The sequence below is a fragment of the Ursus maritimus genome, unplaced genomic scaffold (assembly GCF_017311325.1).
Source record: "Ursus maritimus isolate PB19 unplaced genomic scaffold, ASM1731132v1 scaffold_18, whole genome shotgun sequence".
Classification (NCBI taxonomy): Eukaryota; Metazoa; Chordata; class Mammalia; order Carnivora; family Ursidae; genus Ursus; species Ursus maritimus.
Window position 1 is genome coordinate 56,284,292 of NW_024424230.1, and position 23,946 is coordinate 56,308,237.

Consider the following 23,946-nt stretch of genomic DNA (forward strand, 5'->3'; position numbering starts at 1 on the left):
AAGTTTAGTTAAGAAAATGGGCAAAAGGAAGGGGTGATACAAGACATGACGCACAAGAAAAGGAGGCAGTAAAGGGAAAAATCAAGAGGCAGTAAAGTGCTTGGTAAACTCTACACAGCAGGAAACAGCACGGTGCATATTATGGCTGTTACTGAGTAAATACTTGTTGGAATTTCCAGAGATGACCAAACAAACATCGAGAAGGAAGTGGCTTTTCTTTTATTATGGAAAATTTCTATCATGTACAAAAGTACTGAGAATAGTCATGAGAACTACTGCATCTTCAACAGTCATTACTCATAGCCAATCTTGTTTCATTTATATCTCCATTATTCTGAAGCAAATTCCAGCTACATTATTTCACCCCTAAATACGTCAGCACACATCTCCAAAGCAAAAGAATGGCAAACAAGGCATTTAGCGTATACCTCACTCAGTGGCAGTCTTCTGCATCTTCAATTCTATAACTTGTAAAATATGATTTACAAAGGGTTACAACGGATTTTTTTTTTTAAGTAACCACGATAAAAAAAAAAAGTAGGTGGTTAAATCCCCAAAAGGCTCTCCAGGAGGGAAGCTCACCCCATAAATCCAGATCGGCGTTACATTCCCTAGAAGCCCAAGGCACAGCTCATGGACTCTTCCTTTCAAGGTTGAGACCCCAGTCACAGCCTGTGGGACCCAGCCTTTTATGGACCTGGCTGGCCTTCGCCCCGCCCCTCCCTGGGAAAGTCTCCGCCCACTGGGCCCCAGCAGTCACCGCAAGCCTCCGTGCGTCCCCGCCGCCTCGTCCTAGGGAGCTGCGCGCCGCCCTGGACTCCCTAGGCCTGGGCTCGGGAGCGCGCACGTCGTGCGTCCCAGGCTCGCTCGGGATTCTCGCCTGGTGCCGCAGGGAAAGGCCAACGGTTTGGTCCGCCATGTTCTTCTCCGCGGCGCTCCGGGCCAAGGCGGCTGGTCTCACCGCCCAGTGGGTAAGGAGGTTCGGAATGAGCCCGGGCACTGCCGCTGCCCTTTTCTCTTTCTCGGTGTCTCCTTTTGTCGTGGGCACACGAGAGCGCTGGGCTCTGGACGGCCTGCAGGCGGCGGCAAGGACACTGCGGCCTTCGCCCTCTCCCAGGGAGGCCGCTACAGCTCCACCGCCAGCGAGAAGCGCCGAGGGAGGGTCGCAGAAGTAGCTGCGGCGGGTGCGTGGCCTCCCCCACAGGACTAGGAAGTTTACGCCTAATGTGGTCAAGGAGAGGAAGAAGGAGGGGCCGTCAGGTGGTCTGTTTGTTGCTCTTTCGCCCTAGCGCAGAACATAGGCCTGGCCTGCGTCGGCCAGATAGGTTTCTAAGACCCCCGCCCACAAAGGAGGCACCTTGCCTACCAAGCCTGGTGACCTTGTGGCTGTCAGGTTGCAGCGCACTGGAGAGGACTCTGAAATTGTAGGCACTGGCTTGCGTGTTGAAAGCTTAAAGAGCGTTTCCTTGGGCGAAGAGGTGTTTTGATTTAGTGAAGATCGTATTTTGCATGTCGGAAAAGTTCAGTAAATAATCGTATCATACTAACTTTGTGAAAGAAACTACCACAAAGACTGCACCCAGAAAGATTTTAAGAGATTGAATGGGGTTCTGAGATCCAAGTACATGTCCTTATTTTAGGCAAGGAAATTCAATCTCCGGTCGAAACACTCATTCAAGTTAACTTAGAAATGGTGACTCCAGGAATGACGATTATAACAGCATTTACTGGAAAGAAGCCTTTTTTTTTTTTTCCTAGCAGTAAAATAGAACGGTTAAGTCAGTTCTTAGCAGAAGACAGGGAGATAGTGCATAGTAGTATAGAGTAGTTCAGGGCTTTAGAGTTAAGACCTGAGTTTGGATGGTGATTTCACTGCCTTTTCTTGCTTTGTGACATTGGGCTGTGATTTCTCTCACCTAGTTTTCTTGGTCATAAAACGGAAGGAATATTCCAATTTGCAGAGTTTAGTCTTTCAGTAAAATTTTGAGGTACTACTGCACCGCTGGGCTGCAGATAACAATGTGGATAATAATAATAGGTAACATTTGGTGACTAATTTCTATGTGCTAAGCACATTGTTAAATATTTATATCTAAATCTCATTTATGAGGTTGGTACTGTTATTTACCCATATTATGGATAAACGGATTTAGACAATCCCTGTTCTTGTGGAGTTGATAGTCTCATGTAAGAGAAACTTTGAGGTAAATATCATACAGCGTAAGAGTACATTGTTAAGAGATATGAGTAAGGTCAGTTTGGTTTGAAAGTGGTATAAGATTTTTCGTGGAGGCAATACTAACAAATTGGTGATAATGTCACATATATTAGGGAGAATATAACAGGTGGAAAGGACAGCGTAAGAAAAGGCTATTGATAGTTGGCAAGGAAAAGCTTGGTGCATATAAGAAGCCTCAAGCAGTGTTGCTGGACTCCACCGTTGGAAGTAAGGTGAATCCAGAGGTGAAATAAGAGAGGTGCCCAGATGTTGGAACTCCTTGCATGCCATGCCAAAGAATTTGGCTTTATCTTAGAGGCAGTGCTGAGCCAGTGAAGGATTTTAAAGGAGCAGAGGGACAAGTTCAGGTTTCTTTGTATTGTATAGATGGCTGGATGGGAATGAGGGAATACCTTTGATCAGAGCCAGAGGCGGAGAGACTAAATAGATGAGAGACTTCTTGCAGAACCCCAGGTGAGAGGTGGTGAGGATCAGGCCTTGTCTACTAGTAGAAAGGACAGAAATGAGAGTACAGATAGGTTTTAACTTCTTCAGTTTTTGCGGCAAAGGGTTATTAGAGGTATACATCGAAAAGCAGTTTAAACAATGGAAAAGAATATCCTCAGGTAGTGGGAGAAAATTTCAATCAAGTCTTATGTTAGTTTCTGCAGCTTTTTTTCCTTTGTACAAATATTACCTGATTAGTGTGTACCCAATAAATACTTGTAGAGTTCATGAATAAGTCTAAGGTTTTTTTTCTTTTTTTTTCTAGTTTTATTGAGTAATTGACAAATCTCTGACGTTTAAGGTGTACAGCGTGATGGTTCGATTTAGAAGTTTAATTTTATTACACGAGTAATACATTGTAGAAAAAACATAATATTGGAAACAGCAAACAGAATAAGCTCAAAAGATAAAAATTACCCATAGTCTCATCAGCCTGGAAATTACCAAAATGTTAACATTTTTGTGTCTGCAATTAACAGGCCTTACAGAATTTTTTTTTTGGTAAAATTGGATGGTATTGTTCACATTGTTTGGTAGCCTGTTTTTTCTCACAAAACATTTTGATCTGCTTTCCTTACCTGTAAACATTTCTGTACTGTCATTTTTAATGCTGTGTGGCATTCCATTGTGAGGATGTTCTATAACCTATGTAACCAGGCCCTTCTAACCATTTTCAAATAGAATATCAGAATGACCTAGGAAATATCAGGAAAAGTGTATGAGGTCCCACTAATAAAGTTCCTTTCCTTAAAGAGAAACCATTAAGGAAACAATTTGCATTTTCAAAGAAATTGCTTATTTTGTTATAATTTCTATTGTACTAGCTAACTGCCAATTTCTTTAGCTACAGACTTCAGTTTATCATTGCTTTAAAAATACCCATAACTTAGTACTGTCTAGAAGTTCCTACAAGGGGCGCCTGGGTGGCTCAGCCAGTTAAGTGTCTGCCTTCGGCTGAGGTCATCATCCCAGGGTCCTGGGATTGAGCCCTCCATTGGGCTCCCTGCTCAGGGGAGAGCCTGCTTCTCCCTCTCCCTCTGCCGCTCCCCCTGCTTGTGCTCTCTCTCTGTCTGTCCCTCTCTGTCAAATAAATAAATTAAAAAAAAATTAAAATAGAAGTGCCTATAATAGTGTGACATTGAACCGTATTTCTTTTTTTTTTTTTTTTAAGATTTTATTTATTTATTCGACAGAGATAGAGACAGCCAGTGAGAGAGGGAACACAAGCAGGGGGAGTGGGAGAGGAAGAAGCAGGCTCATAGCAGAGGAGCCTGATGTGGGGCTCGATCCCATAACGCCGGGATCACGCCCTGAGCCGAAGGCAGACGCTTAACCGCTGTGCCACCCAGGCGCCCCTGAACCGTATTTCTTAATCTCTTGGAGTCTCATTTTTCTTTTCTGTAAAGTACGGTAATACCTTATTTAGTGATTATCAAGAATTGCCTAAAGTGAATTATGGAGCAGTAGATACTCAGAATAGGCTTATTCTCTTCTTCAGTAATTTTCCATGGCTTTCTGTAACGTCGACGTCACTTTGCAGGTCATCACTGCCTCATTCCCAAGCCAATGCTTAGTTCAATAAAAGTGGGGAGTTGTGGCATTTTCAGACACTGTATTTTCAGCTTTAGAATTTTGGTTCTATTTTATAGTTTCTATTTGATTTTTTTCGTTCATTGAAGATATATGTATAGATAGATATATATCTATTTATGTCCTCAAGGATGGGTTTAGCAGTTTTGAAATTGTTGCGTGGTAATCTCCATTGATTGTCTTTTTTCTTGAAAATGGGTTGTTTTGTTGTTGTTTTTTTATGTTGAGTAATTTTGGATTGGATCCTGGGCATTGTGAACGGTATGTCATAGAAACTCCAGATTTTGTTAATTCCTCCGTTAGTGTTTTTTTGTTGTTGTGACAGGCTGTTAACTCAATTGAACTTGAACTATAACCCAACTCCCTTGTGGGCAGTAACTCAAATATAGGTTCAGTTCTATTAGCTGGGCTGCTTGGAGTTGGCCCCGTGTGTATGCATGGTTTGGGGTCAGCCACAGAGTTTGGGGCTTCTCTGGCTCTTCCTTTTCTTGGATTTCCCACTTTCCCATGCCTGTGGTTGTCCCAAACTGTCCTGTGATTGTCCCAAACTGTCCTGTGGTTCTTCAAGCCATTAAAGCTACAGGTTTTCTCTTGGGGTTTTAGCTGCTCAGAGCAGGATTAACAGGGGTCTACCTTCAGGCTAAAAGAAGTGAAGTGTAAAGCAAAAAACCTTCATTGGCTTCATCTAAGTATAGACTCCCCTTCTGTGTCTGCCTGCATTTGGTTGTTCCACAGTGCCTTCAGAAGTGTTTTGGGGTTTTAGTTTTTTAAAAAATAGTTTGTCCAGAGTTTATAGTTGTTAGTGGTTTGGCCTGATAATATCTACTCAGCTACTCTACAAGTGGAACCTCCTGTGGTGGCATTTTTCTTTCTAAATATTAAGTTTTGTAGAATGAACTGTTTTCCCATTCCGTTAGAGGTTCTTAAGCCTGATTTTGCAGTGTCCCAGGGTATCTACATTTTGGCTCAAGGACTGTAAAGGAGTTTTGTTTTTTGTTTTTGGTTTTTTTAAAGCATTTATTTTAGTTTTCTATTGTTGCTCTAACAAATTACCACAAACTTGGTGACATAATAGATTTATTGTTTTACAATTCTGTAGGTTAAAAATTTGACATGGGTCTCACTGGGCTAAAATCAAAGTGTTGGCAGAGCTACTGGAATACTGTAGGGGACAATCTGTTTTCTTGGCTTTTCCAGCTCCTAGAAAAAGCTGCCCTTACTTATTGGCTCATGGCCCCTTTCTTCCATCTTCATAGCCAGCAAGGGCAGGTTAAGCTCTCACATCGCTGAGTCTGCTTCCATCATTTGTGACATAATCTTTTCTTTTGCTCCCTCTTCCACATTTAAAGGGCCCTATGGTTGCCTTGAACCTACCCTGATAATCCAGAATAGGAATCTCCCTATTTTAAGGTCAGCTGATTAGCAATCTTAATTTCATCTGTAACCACTGCAACCATAGTTCTATTTGCTATGCATATTAATATATTCACAGTTTCCCAGGATTAGGAAGTGGGTATTTTGGGGGCATCATTACTCTACCTGCCATGGCCTTGAATACTTAAGGCGAAAGAGAAATGAGCAAATTTTTAATTTATTCAGTGAGGTTCAGCAGGTCACTATCACACATTACAAATTCAGATCTTTACACTGGACATGTGAGCTCAGTCTCCATTTCAAAGATATAAATAGCTTAACTTCCCTTCTTTTTGAACACCGTTTATTATCAGCCCGGTATTTCGGGTAATAAATTATAGGTTCATTGACCGTGTCAGTACAGTTTTCCATTGAGAAACCTAGACTTACCCGCCACTTTTTGAGTCAAGTCAGGAAAAATAGTTGTAGGAAATTTTTTTTCATTCAACAAGCACGAAAGCTTTACATGTTTAAACACCTTTTTCTTTGCCTTGTTATTAGAGAGGGAAAGTGCCTTATATATGGGATACTTTCCTGGGTGTTATCCCATTTTGTAGGTGAGACAGCTGAAGATTCCCAGACAAATATGCCCATAATTACACAGTAGTAGGAGCCTGAACTGGGTTTGTTTGCAAGCCGCATTTGTTTGTTTTTTCTTTTAACTGCTTTTCTAAGTTGTTCAAGCTTACTGAGGGAAATTGGTATGTATGGTGAAGATTTTAATTTAATAGGTGCTATAATAATAGAAGGGTTTGTCAGTGTGAGCAGACTAGGGAAGTGATTTCACTGTACTTAGGAAGAGAGCAGAGGGGATAAGAGGAGGTGGTTAACTTTGGTCATGATGGATACAATTTTGTTCCTTAGGGAATATCATGATAGTACCATGAAAAAATCACACAGTTTGAAAAACACAGATAATGTCATGTTCTGTTCGGACGGCTACATTTATAGCAATAATGTTGTACGTATCCTTGATATTTTGAAGTATGGAGTTCCTCATTATCGCTGACTAAATACTCCTTAATATTCTTCAGTACTTCCAAAGATCTGGGTTGGAAAAGATCGTCTAGCATTTCTTATTCTTGGTCATTACATTTTGAAGACCATTCATAAAATCCATCAACTGCATGCTAGGATATAGATACCATATACCCTTAAGTAGTAATTCGCAAACTTGATCAAAAGGATCAGCAGTGATGCTTTAAAAGTACACATACTGAGCTCCTCTGGTCATAGATTTATTAAATTTTAAATAATACATGTTTATTTGAGTACTAGTCCTTAGGACTAGAAAATAGTTTACATTTATACAGCATTTGTTCATGTTTATTTGGTTTTCAAGTTAAACAAAAATTGTGCTTAAGTTTTACCAGTTAATTCTTTAAGTTAAAAGCTCTTAAAATCCCTTAAACTTGAAAATGAATATTCCCTCTTAAAATCAACTTGTAATTATTTAGGGTCTCATCTGTTTTTGGATTATTGAGGCCTATTGCCTTCATGTTAGGGGCACAAGAAGAAAAGATAATGGGGGACTGGAGCGTTATTGTTTAAAGTTCCAATAATAATAATAATAATAATGATAGTGGCCAGTACATGAGTACTTATAATGATACTATGCTAAATACTTTACCTCATTTAATTTTTAACAGTTTCAGATAGGTACTGCTTTGATTTTATAGGTGAGCAAACCTAGGTACAGAGAGGTAACTTGCCCAAGGTTACAGTACTGTAATTGGTGAAGATGAGGCTGAACCTAGGTCTAGTGACTGAAATGATGTTTGGATGTTTCATTTCTATGAAGTATTCCTAGCCTTAGAACACTCGGGTGTTGTTTGTATCCACATTGGATTTTACATTTTTAAAGAGCGCTTTGTTTGATTTGTGGTCAGGATAGACAGTATTGTTGCCATTGATATGGTCTTCTTAATAATCTGTAATGCTCCTATAAAACCTGGGCTTTTTGCATAACTTTTTTATTACATAATTTGGCCAAATTTTGCTCGTTAATTCTCTTATAGTGCTAGAAAAATCATTTAGATTTCTTTAATCAGAATTAGCATTTTTAGTTAAATTATTGGTGGAACTTTATTTGGAAGACATTTGTAAGAGCCCTCCCATGTATATTTGAAAATATGACAAAACTCAATTTTAGTGGTTAAGGCAAAGTTAAGGTTCAAGTCAGGCAAACCTATGTTTGGCTTTTCATTTATTTAGCACTGCAATCTAGGGAAATTTTTTTCCTTTGTTCTTTTAGCCTTAGTTTCCACATCTCTAAAACGGGATGATAATAGTACCTATATGGTAGGGTGGCTGGAAGAAGTAAATGAGGATATTTATTAAGTTTGTAGCACAGTATCTGATTCAGAGTAAGCACTTGTATTTATTATCACTATCCCTGAAGTAGGTATCACAGTTACTATTATCCCAGCCATCATCTACTTTATTAAACTAAAATGCACTGAAAACTTTTATTTAAAATGTAGAAATACCTACTCCGAGTGTATCATACACAGACTCTTGGGGGAGCTCTTTGTGTTCTCTGCATGTCTTTGCTCTAGACAGCTGAAAGAAATGGCTTTTGCTTGAGCTGGCAGTGGGGGAGGCTGTAAGTAATAGGCGAGTAGGTAATTGGTGAACAGTGGCAAGAAAGTACAGAGGAAGCCAGTATCACTTTCCCTTTACCTGATGTTTCCCATGTGAGCCGTGACCCCCCTGCAGGTGCACACATATATTACGGATTTAATCTATGAATGTTTGGGGGTAGTGTGAAAGGTATACTCCTTGCCTGAATTGGTTGCTAATAAAGGAAAACACCGATTTTCAGTTGCTCGACCTTAGTCCTGTCTTTCTGACTAATTAGGTTACTGATTGTGTCAGTTCTGTTTTGCAGCTTCCTTATCCTTTATGAATACTGTTAATGTTTGAGCAAACGTTTTAGAAGAAACTAAAAAAACAAATGTAGGGCCCACGAAAGATTCTGTTCTTGGGGAGTGGGTGGAAGAATATAAAATTTAAATTTTTGTCATTTTGAGCTAGTAGTATTGGTAATGCAAATGATGATTAAAAAGAGAAGGGTTAATAGAGGAGACGACTTAGATCCAAAAGGCCTGGACTCAGACCTCATCTCTATCACTAATTGTGTGATATAGGGTTGGGTTACTGTTTCTGAGCCTAAGTTTCTTTAAAAGTAAAATGGAAATAATAATAACTATAGATTTTTGAGGAGTCAGTGAAAAAAAGGTATCCTGAAGTACTTAACACAGAGTCATTCAAGTGAATTCACAGAAAACACTGCCATTATTTGCCTGTTATAAATCTGTTCCTTCTGAAACACTCTGAAAAAAGAATAAGCTAGAATTGAAGTCCACTATTAATTCTGTGCTGTATGTCAAATTATTCTTGTCTATTTAAAAAAAGTTAATTGAATTTTCATTGGAGTTCACTGAATTCAAATGGAATTCATTGAAGTATAGATACTTTAGAGTCTAGTGAGAAACAGACTTTAATCTGGTGAAAAGACTAGACATTAAGGGGAGAAAACTCTGCTTACTCTTCAAATCAGTCCAGCCCTGCTAAGTTGTTTATTTCCAATTCCAACACCAATAATTGGTCTGGAATGCCTCTTTATTCCAGAAACTAAATTCAAATGGCTTATTAAGTAGTGTAAAGATGTTAATGCAGACTTTTCATATCTTACTTATTCCTTTATTGGAAGTGTCTGATGTGGATGTTACAATGAATGTAATTAAGGTGAAGCTCTTAAAGGTGTCAAAAAACAGGGCAGCTTTGAAAATGGCCATGTGCTAACTTGATGTGAATGAGTAACAGTTTATGCCAGTTGAGAAACAATGAGGGCTAATATTTATCAGTTTACCCTATCTTGCTTGTTCATTTTTTTATAAACAAATTATCTGAGCCTTTTTCCTACTATTTTGAAGAAGTTCCAGCTTCAGACACTGAAAGTTGCTCAAATGCTATGCTAATGTATATATATTTGGGTTTTCTGTAGGAACAAAAGCGTGGCATTTACTGTGTTTTTTTTTTTTTGAAAAAAGTTTTTAAAAAAACCCAGTAAATAGCTTGTTTTAAATAGAGGGCATAGGTACATACTTCTCTCTGTAAATGGGAACATGGTGAACCAATGGAGGAGGCAGGTCTTTTCATTTCTAATCTGTCTTCCTATGTATGGATGCATTCCAGGGTTTTCTTCATTAAACTCTCTGATTTCCTAGATCTACTCTATACTTCTAGAGCTCTGATATCATCAAATAGTTCCATTCAAGTGGTTAATAATAAGACCATAACCTTGTAAGCAGTAGCCCTAAGATCGAATGTGAGTTCTACCAATAATTAGTTACGTGATCTTGAGAAGTTTTCATGACTCATTTAAATCTGGAAATAATACCCATCTTTCATGAAAGTTGCGAGAATTAAATAATGTGTAAAAAGCTTAGTGACTGACAGATAGTACTTCTACAATAATAGATAATGATAGGTAACACTAATATAGTACTTACTACATGCCAGGCAGCATATTAAGCACTTTATGTAGATTATCTCTTTTAATCTTTACAACAGTCCTATGAAGTATGTACTGTTATAAGGACAATTTTATAGATGAGGAAAGTGGCTCTAGAGCTGGGCTTTTAACAACTCAGCTGTATTGTCTTTCTGCAAAGAGTATATTTATGGAATATTAAGTACCAGTGATAGATCCCAATTCCCAAGATGTTAGACTGTGGAAAATGTGACTTTTAGAAATGATGAAATTGATCTATTTCGTATTGGTCCCTTTCTACTGTTAGAAAGAGTATTTTGACAATTAGTTTGGTGACAGTAGGCGGGATGAGTTGGACTAGGGAAGAGTTAGTTAGAAAGCTATTAGAGTAATGCACAGACCTGGAATGATGTCTGAAGTGGAGTAGTGATAGAGAGGAAAAGGACTAAAGACAATTCATTTTTAGAAATTGAAATGTTGGGGTGCCTGGGTGGCTCAGTCAGTTAAGCGTCTGCCTTGGCTCAGGTCATGATCCCAGAGTCCTGGAATCAAGCTCCACATTGGGCTTCTGAGCAGGGAGCTTGCTTCTCCCTCTCCCGCTCCCCCGCTTCTGCTCTCTCTGTCAAATAAATAAAATCTTAAAAAAAATTGAAATGTAATACATATACATGGCAAAAAATTCAAACAGTATGCAAGGATATATACATATTATAGTAAGTATAAAATATACATTAAAGAATAGGGGTACAGTGATATATGTTATGGTGAGTCTATTAAATGTATTGCGTATATTAAAGAGTAAATTTCCTTCCCACTCCACATCCTTGATCCCCTTCTTCAGAGACAGCCACTGTTACTGGTAGTTACTTTTGTAGTACCTCTGTATTCATTCTCCGTTTTATAACATTTTCTATATTTTGAAAAATTAGTGGGACATGCAGACTGGTATATTTGTAGATTTTTATCTTCTTGTCAAAAACTGTGAAGGCTCTGGGATTTTACCCTACCTGCCAGCCAACAAGTTAACCTGCTTCGGTCTAATGGATGCCGACTGAGACTCCTGGGTCAGAGACAGAGGACTTCATTACTCAGGCCATGTAGGGTAGCATATGTTTCCTGTTCAGATTGGTTCTCCTTCATCCTCACATCCCATGGGAGTGACATGGAGCAGCCTGGGTGAATGCTGTGCATCATAACCGAGGAACCCAACCCCAGCTGCAAGAGAACTTGCCCAGTGTTTGCCTGAGAGGGAGATACCCTCTACAAAAATCCTTGAAAAGACAGTCTGGAACGAAAGCTGTCAGTGGCTGGTGCCTCTGCTCAGGTTCAGAGATGTGCAGAAACCCACACCCATGGAAAATTGTCTACCAGCATGATTACTTCTTCCTCCCCCATTTTAAATAAAAAAAGATTTATAGGTTAATTTCAGTGATGAGAGAGGAGATAGTATTTTCAACCATCTGTAATATACTTTCACCAGAAAAATTGATGATCTTATGTGGATATAAATAATAAAAATAATTATGTGGAAATTCAGGAAGCTATCACCAATCTGTTCTTTGTGACAATGTGACAGTGACTCTTTGTTAGAGTCAGCTAACAAAGCGCAATTTAAAAATCTGTTTAGTTCTTAAAATGAAGTTTAAATCTTCCATTTTTCAGTTATTAAATGTTTTATTCTCATATCAGCTAAGCAAATGTGATAATGCTTTAATAGGTTATATAGTAGTTTCAGAGAAACTTTATTTGAACCTCAAAGCACTCCAGTAAGTAAACATCCCTGTTTTATAGGTGCAGAAATCGAGGCTTAAAAAAATTGAGTGACTTATGTAAAGTTACATGCTAGTAAAAAAAATTCTTTTAAATCTGAAACTCCAGCATTTTTTTCTATGACTTAGCTGTTTTTTCCTGACTGTTTTCAATCAGTAGTCTGTTTTCAAGGATTTGGACTTTAAAACACATAATTTTGGGTAGAAGTGTCTGTGTGTGTAAACTACAGGTCAGCCAGAGAGTGCCTCAAAATAGATTTTCCAGTATATAGCCACCTAGCCCCAGAGACCAATTTTCAAGATTATCTCTGTTTCTTTCTCCCCCCACCCCGCCCCGTATTTTTCATTTTAAGTTAAGTCGTGTGACAGATACTGGAATAATGAGGAAGGGATCAAATATTGACCCAAAACTGAAGCTATTTTAACTTAGAAATTAGTGGTGTTTAATTTGATAATATATAGGGAAGTTGGAAGGATAAATAGGATTAATAGTAGAGGTGGTAAGTTTCATTTTGTACTTGATGAATGTTTTGTTTTATTGTTTTTTAAGACTTACTAATTTGAGAAAGAGATTGTATGTGTGCGTGCTGGGAAGGGCAGAGGAACAGAATCCTGGAGCAGACTCCCTGCTGAGTGCAGAGCTGCTTCCGGGGACTCTATCCAGGACCCTGAGTCATGACCTGAGCTGAAATTAAGAGTTGTGTGCTTAACTGACTTAGCCACCCAGGTGGCCCTGATGAATGTTTTGTTTTAAATAAGATTTTTTGTTTGTCAGTTAATCCATGCTGCAAAGGAAGCATGGAAAATAGAGAAAAACACAAAAAACAGTATGAAAATAAGAATCCCTTATAATCTTGTTAACATCATAACAACAGACATAAGCACTTCAAATTGTTATGGCCTTCCAGTCTTTTCATTAGTGTCTATATTGAATATAATTGGGATGGTACTTTATGCTTTTTGTTTGTTTTATTTAACCCTGATATTTTCCAGTTACGATTGTGGCATAAATACATCTTTTGGTGTCATTATTTTTAGAAAATACAGTTTGGGGCAGCTACATAATATGATTTTTGTTGGAATTACTAATATTTATTTAAAACCTTTCTGTGTTGGGCTTTTTGGTTGCTTGTGTTTTGCTATAACAATACAGAAAATATATTTCTGTATAAACCTTTATCTTCCTTTTTACACTGTTTTTAGGATAAAATTCTAGATTTAATAAGATAAAGGTGGAAACTTTATTTAGTCTGTCCATACACTATGTCAATTTGCTCTCCTAAAAGGCTGTATCAATTTTTACCTAATGTATAAGCATACCTACTTCCATACACTGAACAGAACTGTTATTAAAAAAAAAAAATCAGTGCTAATTTGATAGCTGGAAATGTTATCTCATTTAAAGATACATGTTTTATTTTTTAAATTTAAATTCAATTAGCCAACATATAATACATCATTAGTTTTTGATGTAATGTTCAGTGATTCATTAGTTGCATATAACACCCAGTACTCATCACATCACTTGCCCTCCTTAATGCCCATCAGTCAGTTACCCCATCCCCCCACCCACCTTCCTTTCCGCAACCCTCAGTTTGTTTCCCAGAGTCAGGAGTCTCTCATGGTCTATCTCCCTCTCTGATTTCTTCCCATTCAGTTTTCCCTCCCTTCCCTCATTGTCCTCTCTACTATTCCTTATATTCCACATGAGTGAAACCATATGGTAATTGTCTTTCTCTGATTGACTTATTTCACTTAGCATAATTCCATCTATGTCAGTGTAAATGGTAGGTATTCATCCTTTCTGATGGCTGAGTAATATTTCATTGTATATATATAAACTCTATCATCTTTATCCATTCATCTGTTAAAGGACAGTTTGTCTATTGTTAACAATGCTGCTATGAGCATTGGGGTGCATGTGCCCCTTCTTTTCACTACATGTGTATCCTTGGGGTAAATACCTAGTAGTGTAATTGCTGGGTTGTAGGGTAGCTCTATTTTTAACTTCTTGAGGAACCTTCATACTGTTTTCCAGAGTGGCTGTACCAGCTTGCATTCCCACCAACACTGTAAGAGGGTTCCCCTTTCTTAACATTCTTGCCAAAATTTGTTGCTCCCTGTCATGTTAATTTTAGCCATTCTAACTGGTGTAAGGTGCTATCTTGTTGTGGTTTTGATTTGTATTTTCCTGATGGCAAGTGATGTGGAGCATTTTTTCGTGTCTGTTGGCCATTTGTATGTCTTCTTTGGAGAAGTGTCTGTTCGTGTCTTCTGCCCATTTCTTGACTGGATTATTTGTTTTTTGGGTGTTGAGTTTGATAAGTTCTTTATAGATCTTGGATACCAGCCCTTTAGCTGTTATGTCATTTGCAAATATCTTCTCCCATTTGGTAGGTTGCCTTTTAGTTTTGTTGACTATCCTTTGCCATGCAGAAGCTTTTTATCTTGATGAAGTCCCAATAGTTAATTTTTGCTTTTGTTTCCCTTGCCTTCAGAGACATGTCTTGCAAGAAGTTGCTGCGGCCGAGGTTGAAGAGGTTACTACTTGTGTTCTCCTCTAGGATTTTGATGGATTCCTGTCTCACATTTAGGTCTTTCACCCATTTTGAGTTTATCTTTGTGTATGGTGTAAGAGAATGGTCCAGTTTCATTCTTCTGTATGTGGCTGTCCAATTTTCCCAGCATCATTTATTGAAGAGACTGTTCTTTTTTCCATTGGATAGTCTTTCCTGATTTGTTAAAGATTAGTTGACCATAGAATTGAGGGTCCATTTCTGGGCTCTCTATTCTGTTCCATTGATCTAGGTGTCTGTTTTTGTGCCAGTACCATGCTGTCTTGATGATCACAGCTTAAACATGCATGTTTTAAATTACTAGTTAGGGGGGCGCCTGGGTGGCTCAGTCGTTAAGCGTCTGCCTTTGGCTCAGGGCGTGATCCCAGCGTTATGGGATCGAGCCCTGCATCAGGCTCCTCCACTGGGAGCCTGCTTCTTCCTCTCCCACTCCCCCTGCTTGTGTTCCCTCTCTCACTGGCTGTCTCTCTGTCTAATAAATAAATAAAACCTTTAAAAAAAATTACTATTTCATTAGCAGTTATACTGAGACATTTTTGTTCATATTTATTCATTTTTCTATTTGATTTATATGTGTTTATGATCTCTTCAGGCTGTTAATTTTTTGTCATCAAATGTGTATAAGGTTCAGGAGTCATCAGCATGGAGTTAAACATATGAGAATGAATAAGCTCTAAAAATCTGTGGAGAAAAGAACCCAGGACAGAGCTGAGCCCTGAGGACAACCTGCCCTGAGGGGTGGGTAAAGAGCCAGTAAAGTAAACAAAATGTTAGCTTTCAGAAGTTAGGAAAAAAGGAGACTGGATGCTTTCTGTTCTCTTAAATTAATTCTTTATTATGAAATCTTTTGTTTCTTCTCAGAATTTAGTTAAGTAATTCACTAATGTTACTCAGTAAAAATTATTCTTTGGTTTAAAACTCTCGGCTAAAGTGATGGCAGGGACTGTCTTCTAAGAAAGAAGATAGAAATTTTAGTTTCAGTTGATTTTTCGAAGCTTTATGCTGGTGGTGTGGGTTTTTTTTAGCAGTATTATTTGGGAACTGTGGCCTTAGGTTTATGTTTATCTCAGTCTAGGTTCTGGACAGGCAAATCAGGGGTATAAGTATAATCTTGTATTTAATTTATAGATTGACCCTGAAGCAGTTTGGGAGAATTTGAATAAAAGTATAAGAACTTAAACAATCTCCTTGATGTGTATTATTTTTTTCTTTTAAATTTTTATGTGTTTTAAGATGCAGAAAAGCAAAAAGAATATAATAAGCACTGCATTCTTTTTGCTGCCCAAGAAAAAAAAACAACCAGAGTTGAAGCCCCCTCTGTACTGATCAAATTCTCCCCTCCCTGCCCGCATTATCCTGAAACTGATATTTACCCTGTATTTTATACCTACGTCCCACATTCTTTTTTAAAAAATTTTTAAAATTTAAATTCAATTAACATATATTGTATTATTAATTCCAGAGATGGAGTTCAGTTATTCATCAGTCTTAAATAATATCCATTGCTCATTATATCAAGTGCCCTCCTTAATATCCATCATCCAGTTACCCTATCCCCTCTCCCCTCCCCTCCAGCAGCCCTCAGTTTGTTTCCTATGATTAAGAGTCTCTTATGGTTTCTCTCTCTCTGATTTCATCTTGTTTTGTTTTTCCCTCCCTTCCCTTATGATCCTCTGTTTTGTTTCTTAAATTCCACATATGAGTGAGATCATGTGATATAATTGTCTTTCTCTGATTGACTTCTTTCGCTTAGCATGTACCTTCTAGTTCCATCCTCGTCATTGCAAATCGCAAGATTTCATTTTTGTTTGATGACTGAGTAGTATTCCATTGTATATATACCACAGCGTCTTTATCCGTTCATCTGTTGATGGACAGACATCTGGGCTCTTTCCATAGTTTGGCTATTATGGACATTGCTTGCTATAACCATTGGGGTAGAGGTGCCTCTTTGGATCACTGCATTTGTATCTTTGGGGTAAATACCTAGTAGTGCAATTGCTGGGTCATAAGGTAGCTCTATTTTCAACTTTTTGAGGAACCTCCGTACTGTCTGTTTTCCAGAGTGGCTGCATCAGCTCGCATTCCCACCAGCAGTGTAAGAGGGTTCCTCTTTCTCCGCATCCTCGCCAACATCTGTCGTTTCCTGACTTGTTAATTTTAGCCATTCTGTATGTACCACATTCTGTACTTGGATCTTGTTTATTAACAAGCATTTACATAAACTTATTTCTTCAACTGAAATATTTGGATCTAGGGAAAAGTTAAATACATGATTGTATCACTGCGTTTACTTCTCTGTTACATTTGCTTTCTTTGTATTTCCAACTTTTGCTAGTTCCATGCTTGGTTTAATCCAGTGTTCTATCATTGTGTGATTAGTAGAACTCAGAAATGAAACGATTTCTGAATAGTGGTTGAATTGCTTTTGGTGGTGGCAGAGAGGGTGGTTAGGGTGTTGGGAGCAACAGGGCAAAGAAATAAAATGCAGCAGAAAGTAATGAAATGGATTCCTTCTAAAACAACTGACTATGGTCACTGCATAGCATCATAAGCAGCTTTCTGAAACTTTATGGCTGGAGTTTCTTTTTTTTTTTTTTAAGATTTTTTTATTTATTTATTAGACAGAGATAGAGACAGCCAACAAGAGAGGGAACACAAGCAGGGGGAGTGGGAGAGGAAGAAGCAGGCTCACAGCAGAGGAGCCTTACGTGGGGCTCGATCCCATAACGCTGGGACCACGCCCTGAGCCGAAGGCAGGCGCTTAACCGCTGTGCCACCCAGGCGCCCCTATGGCTGGAGTTTCTAAACTATTCAATAAGAATTGAAAGGTGGCTATACTTGACTCATTTGTGCAGAGTATATGATTCATTTGTACAGAATGAAAACATGTTTATGAAAGCTGGCATCCAGCTTGATTGAGAAAAAAGTAAAAGGCTGTAAATTAATGGAATACCAACTCTCCTAATGCAAGAGTGTAGTAGAAAGGGTACACAACTTAGGAGATACGGGTTGTGGACCTGGTTCTTCCATGGACTCATGTGTTTTCTTAGGCAAGTTAATAACCTTACCTTGGATTTCCATTTTCTTATACCTCTCTTGAAATAGAGATGGGAGGGGTATAGCACAGTGAGCCATATCTCCTAAGATCTTTTACTTATATAAGTTGAGTCTGTTGTTTTAAGTTACGGATCTTAAGGTATTTACTCATGAAAAATTTCTTAAAGCTTATAGTTTACTAAATTTTCTTAAAATTTTAGGGGAGACATATAAGGAATTTACATAAGACAGCTGTGCAAAATGGAGCTGGAGGAGCCTTATTTGTGGTAAGTAATTACTCTAATTTCTTCAGAATGGAAAGACTTGGAAATTTGGGTAGAACTATTGTAACAATCCAAGATATCTTAAACACCAGTGTCTTTGGTATATGCCATCCATTGTGGTGATTTAAATATAGCTAATTGAATTCATTAAATTTCAAAAGATGTGTGATTCCAGTTGAACCTTCTGAGTTTAAATTGACACCAGGGTAGCTCTGAATTTAGAATATTTTTTGGGGGGCGCCTGGGTGGCACAGCGGTTAAGCGTCTGCCTTCAGCTCAGGGCGTGATCCCGGCGTTACGGGATCGAGCCCCACATCAGGCTCCTCCGCTATGAGCCTGCTTCTTCCTCTCCCACTCCCCCTGCTTGTGTTCCCTCTCTCGCTAGCTGTCTCTATCTCTGTCGAATAAATAAATAAAATCTTAAAAAAAAAAAAAAAGAATATTTTTTGGTTAAATTACTGTGAACCCTAAACTGATTTCTAGTCTCACTTTGGGTTCTTAAAAATTAGTCCTATTGGCTGACTAAAGATTGTGTGGCTGCAACTTGGGGAATCCCAAAATGGTAATAGTTTAAAACTCATGGATTTTAGTAATACAGTGAGAATACATTCGTAGTTCCTTTATATTTTTGGTTTCCAGGGTTTAACTACAGGTAGAGGTCCATGAAAACCCCAGCTTAGTTGTACAATTCAGAGATAAGATAATGTATCTCCCTTCTGTGATAAGGCACAGTTTTCAGGGATTAATCTTGTGTTGTTTAAAGGCAATTTAGTGGACCTGTAGGATGATTTAGAGTTACTGGTACAATTTTGTTAACTGAGTTATTTCTAGGCTGAATCTTAATAAATGAGTTAGCCATACTATAGAGTAGATTCCTGCTTTATATTTTTTCATGTTTGTCTAAAAGTATTAAATTTGCCGCATATTTGAGATCATTGTACAAAGTTTCCATTTTCTTTTCCTTTTATATCCTTGAAAAAGCAGAACTTTGAGAGTTAAATATTGAGGGATTCAGTTCTGTGTTCACCGTGCATACTAAACATTAATTGATGTAAGTGTTAATCTCAGTGTGACTCATTTGATTTCCTGTTGACATGCCATTTCTGGTTAGTTTTTGAAGAGGGCCTGTTCTTTTTGGGGAGAAGAAATAAAGCATCTTGCCATTGGCTAGTTTTTGTTATGTGGGGAAGAGGTGGTACTTTTGTACCTTCCTAAAGTAGGGGGCCCTTTTGATAATCTGATACACACTCTTTTGGAACAATGCATGTTATGTGCATACTCAAAATTTTGTCTTAATTTTATAAGTCTTCCAGCAGTTGGCTTTTTTTTTGGTAATTACATTAGAAGATCCTGTTCTCTTATCAAGTTGGATAATACTTTTTTTGGGTTTGGTCCTAAAGCTAGCTCTCTTAATCATTAAAGAGTGATTTCTAAAACTTTTCTGAAATTTTGAATTCTGGTAACATTACTTTGTTAATCATATTCATTAAATGTGTATTTAATAGTTAGCCATTCTTTTTGATGCAAGGATAGATTATATAATGTTGGAATTAAAGTGAAGAGATTAAGTGATCAGTAGTATAGTAGTATAGTAATATACAAAGTAGTATAGTAATATACAAAGCTTTTCACACTTTTGAGGGAATTCTGATAATTGTGGAAAACATTTTTTCCCTTTATGTAGCACAGAGATACTCCTGAGAATAACCCAGATACTCCATTTGATTTCACACCAGAAAACTATAAGGTATGACTAAATTAACAGTATAATTAATTTACAAAATATTTAATATCTTCCAGATGTATCAAAACATGTGCTTTTTCTTTGATACAGAGGATAGAGGCAATTGTAAAAAACTATCCAGAAGGACATAAAGCAGCAGCTGTGCTTCCAGTCCTGGATTTAGCCCAAAGACAGAATGGATGGCTGCCCATCTCTGCTATGAACAAGGTACCAGATTCATTTTTGCCTTAGTTTGAAAAGAGGAGAGACTGTGTATGAATTTTTTCCTTATGTAGAAATTCCTCTGACGGTTATTAATGTCAAAGTCTAGGAATTTGAATCCTTTAATCATTTGTTTCCTCAAATTTGTGTTTTTGTTGGTTCTCTTAATAATGTGGAGAACTGAAAAGGTAGAGCTTTTTGTCCTTGCAGGAAATAGTAAAGGCATTATAGTAAAAGTAGTTTTATCTTTTTTTTTCCCCTTTTTGAGAGAAATGGCCATAATAAAGACAAAAGATTCCACATATGTATAATTTGCTGTCAAGGTATTCTGAAAATTAGTGTGTTTAAACACTAAAATGATGGAGAAAAGGATCTGCTCACAGCTAATATGAATCTTTTTATTATTTTGCATCTTTGGCTACAGGCTTTAATAAAATTTATATAATACATAGTATTTGATGGCACCCTACACTTGATAATCAGCAACATACAGAAATGGTATGGGCGACCCATTTAAAGGAGGTTAGTCTATTCATACATATTTTTAAGACTCATTTTTTCTAATTGTGGTTTCAACAGTAATCCACATTTCACATTTATTCTTGTTATATTAACTATATTTTTGTGGTATTATGTTATGTTGCAGGGCATAGTTTATGAAGTGCCATACAAAGTCAATATGATTCTTATGAGAATCATACAAATAATAAGCCAGTGTGATAACAATGGAAAATACATTTGACTTTGAGCTAAGAGATCTGGTTTTTTCTGTGGACTTACTTCCTCATCTGCAGTGAAGATTTTGAACTAGAGTAGATCTCTTCAAATTATTATGTTATGATTCCTAAGTGACAGAGTTGAAACTGAACCATTTCCCATTCAGTGCATTTTCTACTTGACTATTGCAGAGATTCTGCTGTACTTCATTTCTCTTTTTCACTTTCTAAATTTTACTTGGTCTATTAGGCTAGATCATTATCATCTATCTTAAAGAATAGGAATGTCTTCAGTTGATCTAATGGAATGCCATAGGCAGATTTTAGATTATGTTCATATCTCTTAATTTGCTTTGTATCGTACTCTAACATTGGTTATGAACCATTATTATTTTATTAATATTTATTTATTTTTTGACTGAAAAATGTTACAGAGCAAGTTTGGTTGTACTTAAGTATAGTCGGGTGAGTTTTTTCCCCCCAATAAATCACATAGCTCTTTGGGTGTTTTCTAAAATACTTAACATTGTTTTTTGTATTATAATAGCCAGCTTTCTAAATAACGATTTAGGTATGTTTCTATTCATAAATGCTTTTCTCTTTTCTGCAGAAATTGATATTTTTAGGGGTGCCTGGGTGGCTCAGTTATTGGGCGTCTGCCTTTGGCTCAGGACGTGATCCTGGAGTCCTGGGATCGAGCCCCACATCAGGCTCCTCTGCTGGGAGCCTGCTTCTTCCTCTCCTACTCCCCCTGCCTGTGTTCCCTCTCTCGCTGGCTGTCTGTCAAATAAATAAATAAAATCTTTAAAAAAAAAAAAAAAAGAAATTGATATTTTTAAAGATTTTATTTTTTAAGTAATCTCTACACCCAACATGTGGCTTGAACTTACAACCCTGAGATCAAGAGTTGCACACTCTATTGAGTGAGCAAGCCAGGCGTCCCCAAAATTCATGTCTTTAATAATGGCAAATGTGTTGGAAGTCTTGCTGAATGGCAAGCTTAACAGAATGAAATAAATGAGAACCAATGTGAAAATGTTTCACAAATATTGTCCTGTTATATTTAGAATTGAATGTGTATTTGTGAGAAGCAGGAAATAATGTACAGAGAATAGAATCAAGATTCCGTTTTTATACTTGAGACTTTTAGGGTTACTGTTTCTTTGCCCCCCGGCCCCCAGGAAAACCCAACCTTACAACCAAAACAATATCCAGAATCTCACACATTAGTTTCTTAACCGTCACTGAGGTGTAAGGAGATATACAGCAGCATCCCCAGGGGAGATTTTTCAAGTTAGGCATCAGTGGTAGAGCTCCAGCATGTGTATTTTCTGGCTCCAGCATGTGTGTTTTGAGAGAGCTCCCAGATTCAGAGGTACGGGCCTGCTTTAGTATCACCAAATTAAATTTAGCACAGCTACTTATCTTTCACAAGTGAGCCATGATTAGATGTCTTTTGAGAATACATATCCTTTAGAATCTCTAATAGGAGGAAGTTCAACATATTTGTCATCTGAAATGCCATTTAACAAACTCATCTTTCATGTCAAAACATGGAAGCATGCCTAATTTTTAAGAATGCCAGACACAAATCTTACAACCTGATAGATTAATGATGTTAGGTCACCTGGAAAGTTGCAGCCAGGATGATAGTCATGATAGACTATATGTGGACTATCCCTAGCAAACAGCTAAAACAATATTGTTTTCTTTAATAGACTTGCCCTGATCAAGAGAGTCGTGCTCAGATAATGATTCCATTGGTCCTGAACCCCACTGTGTCAAAAGAAATATTTACTATAAATATCTTGATGTGAAGGGTTGGGAAGTACTAGTCCATAAGATTTTTGTAGAGTGTTGTGATTTAAAATATAAGTAGTGTTTTGGATTGTTCTGGAGAGTTATGTATGTGTTGTGTGTGTGGTTTGTGTGTATATAAAGTGTGTAGATACGTAAATCAATACAGGCTAATAGGTGAGCTTTGATTCTCGCCCCTTTTTTGTGTTGCCATACCATTTGCATGCAGTGTATATCACCAGTAACATCAAGGCTTTTTGAAAAATTGTGAAGGGTTGAAAAAATTCAAGTATTTAATTTATTGGGGCTTGGTCACCAAATTTTTGCCATTTAGAAATTTTAAATTATAAAATATGAGAGTTGAAATGATCAAAGTAGAAATTCTTAACAGTGAAAGACTTAAAAGATTTAGAGAAAAAGATGATCGTTTCACAGAGACGGGACATGGGATAAAGTGGAAGAGATGCTATAACCGTTAGCTTCTGGGGTCTGTGTGATTTAAGTGTAGAGTCTGTAACAGCTGAGGGACTTACACTTCCCAAATATCAAATACAAGTATATGTTCTGCTTCTGAAGACGTTTTACATTTTTACCAAATTGAAATTATGCTCTTTACAAGGTACCTAAATCTCAACTAATAAAGATCATAATTATTTTAAAATTTCCTAATATTTCAGGTTGCAGAAGTTTTACAAGTACCTCCAATGAGAGTATATGAAGTAGCAACTTTTTATACAATGTATAATCGAAAGCCAGTTGGAAAGTATCACATTCAGGTCTGCACTACTACACCTTGCATGCTTCGAAACTCTGACAGCATACTGGAGGCCATTCAGAAAAAGCTTGGTATGGGACACATTGTATTTGTAACTTTTATGAAAAATAGGATTGTCTTTTTAGATTTGATCCGTTTCTGAGTTTTCCAGTGTTTGCCATCTTATTGGATCTGATCTGTACTTCATCAGTAAATTTTTGTCTTACTGTGGTTGCCCACCTTTATTTGTTCTTATTTTGTATTTTCCTTAGTTCTCAGCCTCAGAGCTGAATTTTCACCTTTTTCCCCCCATAATCATTAAGCATATTTGAAAAGCTTCTAGGGGTTTTAAAGTTTTCATTGTTTAGAAATTAAGTTTCACTCATTGTGTAATGATAGCATGTGGTACATAAAAAAGTGATTGTACTGTCCTTGTATTCTTCAAATGAGTCTTGGAACAAGTAAGATAGGAGACTAGGATGCTTCAGAAAGGGAAATTTGAAATAAGATGTTATTACAGTGGCATTTATAAAATTATAAGGGCATTTTTCCATACAAAACTGCCATTGCTGCATTTTTAACTCTACATATCAAATGAAGTAAAAGGAGGTATACTTTAATCTTGTTGCTACAGAATATAAAGTATTTGCATGTTTGTATATAAAACAGAAAGCTGAAGTCTGCTCAAAATTTCACCCTCACAAATTCTGATATGGGTATAATTAGTTTTAGATTTTATGTTGTTTTGCTTATTTTCATTATTAAAAACTTTTTGCACTTTATTTTGGCTATAGCATATGTATGTCTGCCGTGTTTTTCTATTATACATTACTCTGCAGT

General features: G+C 37.3%; 1 protein-coding gene across 3 annotated transcripts in view; it reads left to right on the forward strand.

The window, feature by feature from the left end:
* The first annotated feature begins 264 nt into the window (after nucleotides 1–264).
* The window catches only part of NDUFV2 (NADH:ubiquinone oxidoreductase core subunit V2), a 34,359-nt gene continuing 10,677 nt past the window's right edge, over nucleotides 265–23,946 (forward strand). Inside the window, exons 1-5 of one of the 3 annotated variants that reach the window (XM_008690111.2) lie at nucleotides 272–971; nucleotides 17,832–17,897; nucleotides 19,579–19,641; nucleotides 19,729–19,845; nucleotides 23,030–23,198. In XM_008690111.2, the coding sequence (XP_008688333.1) occupies nucleotides 918–971; nucleotides 17,832–17,897; nucleotides 19,579–19,641; nucleotides 19,729–19,845; nucleotides 23,030–23,198 (469 nt within the window). In that variant the 5' untranslated portion in view covers nucleotides 272–917. Of the gene's footprint in view, nucleotides 972–17,831; nucleotides 17,898–19,578; nucleotides 19,642–19,728; nucleotides 19,846–23,029; nucleotides 23,199–23,946 lie in introns of all 3 variants that reach the window. The other 2 variants (XM_040632708.1, XM_040632709.1) reach the window with 2 other exon arrangements.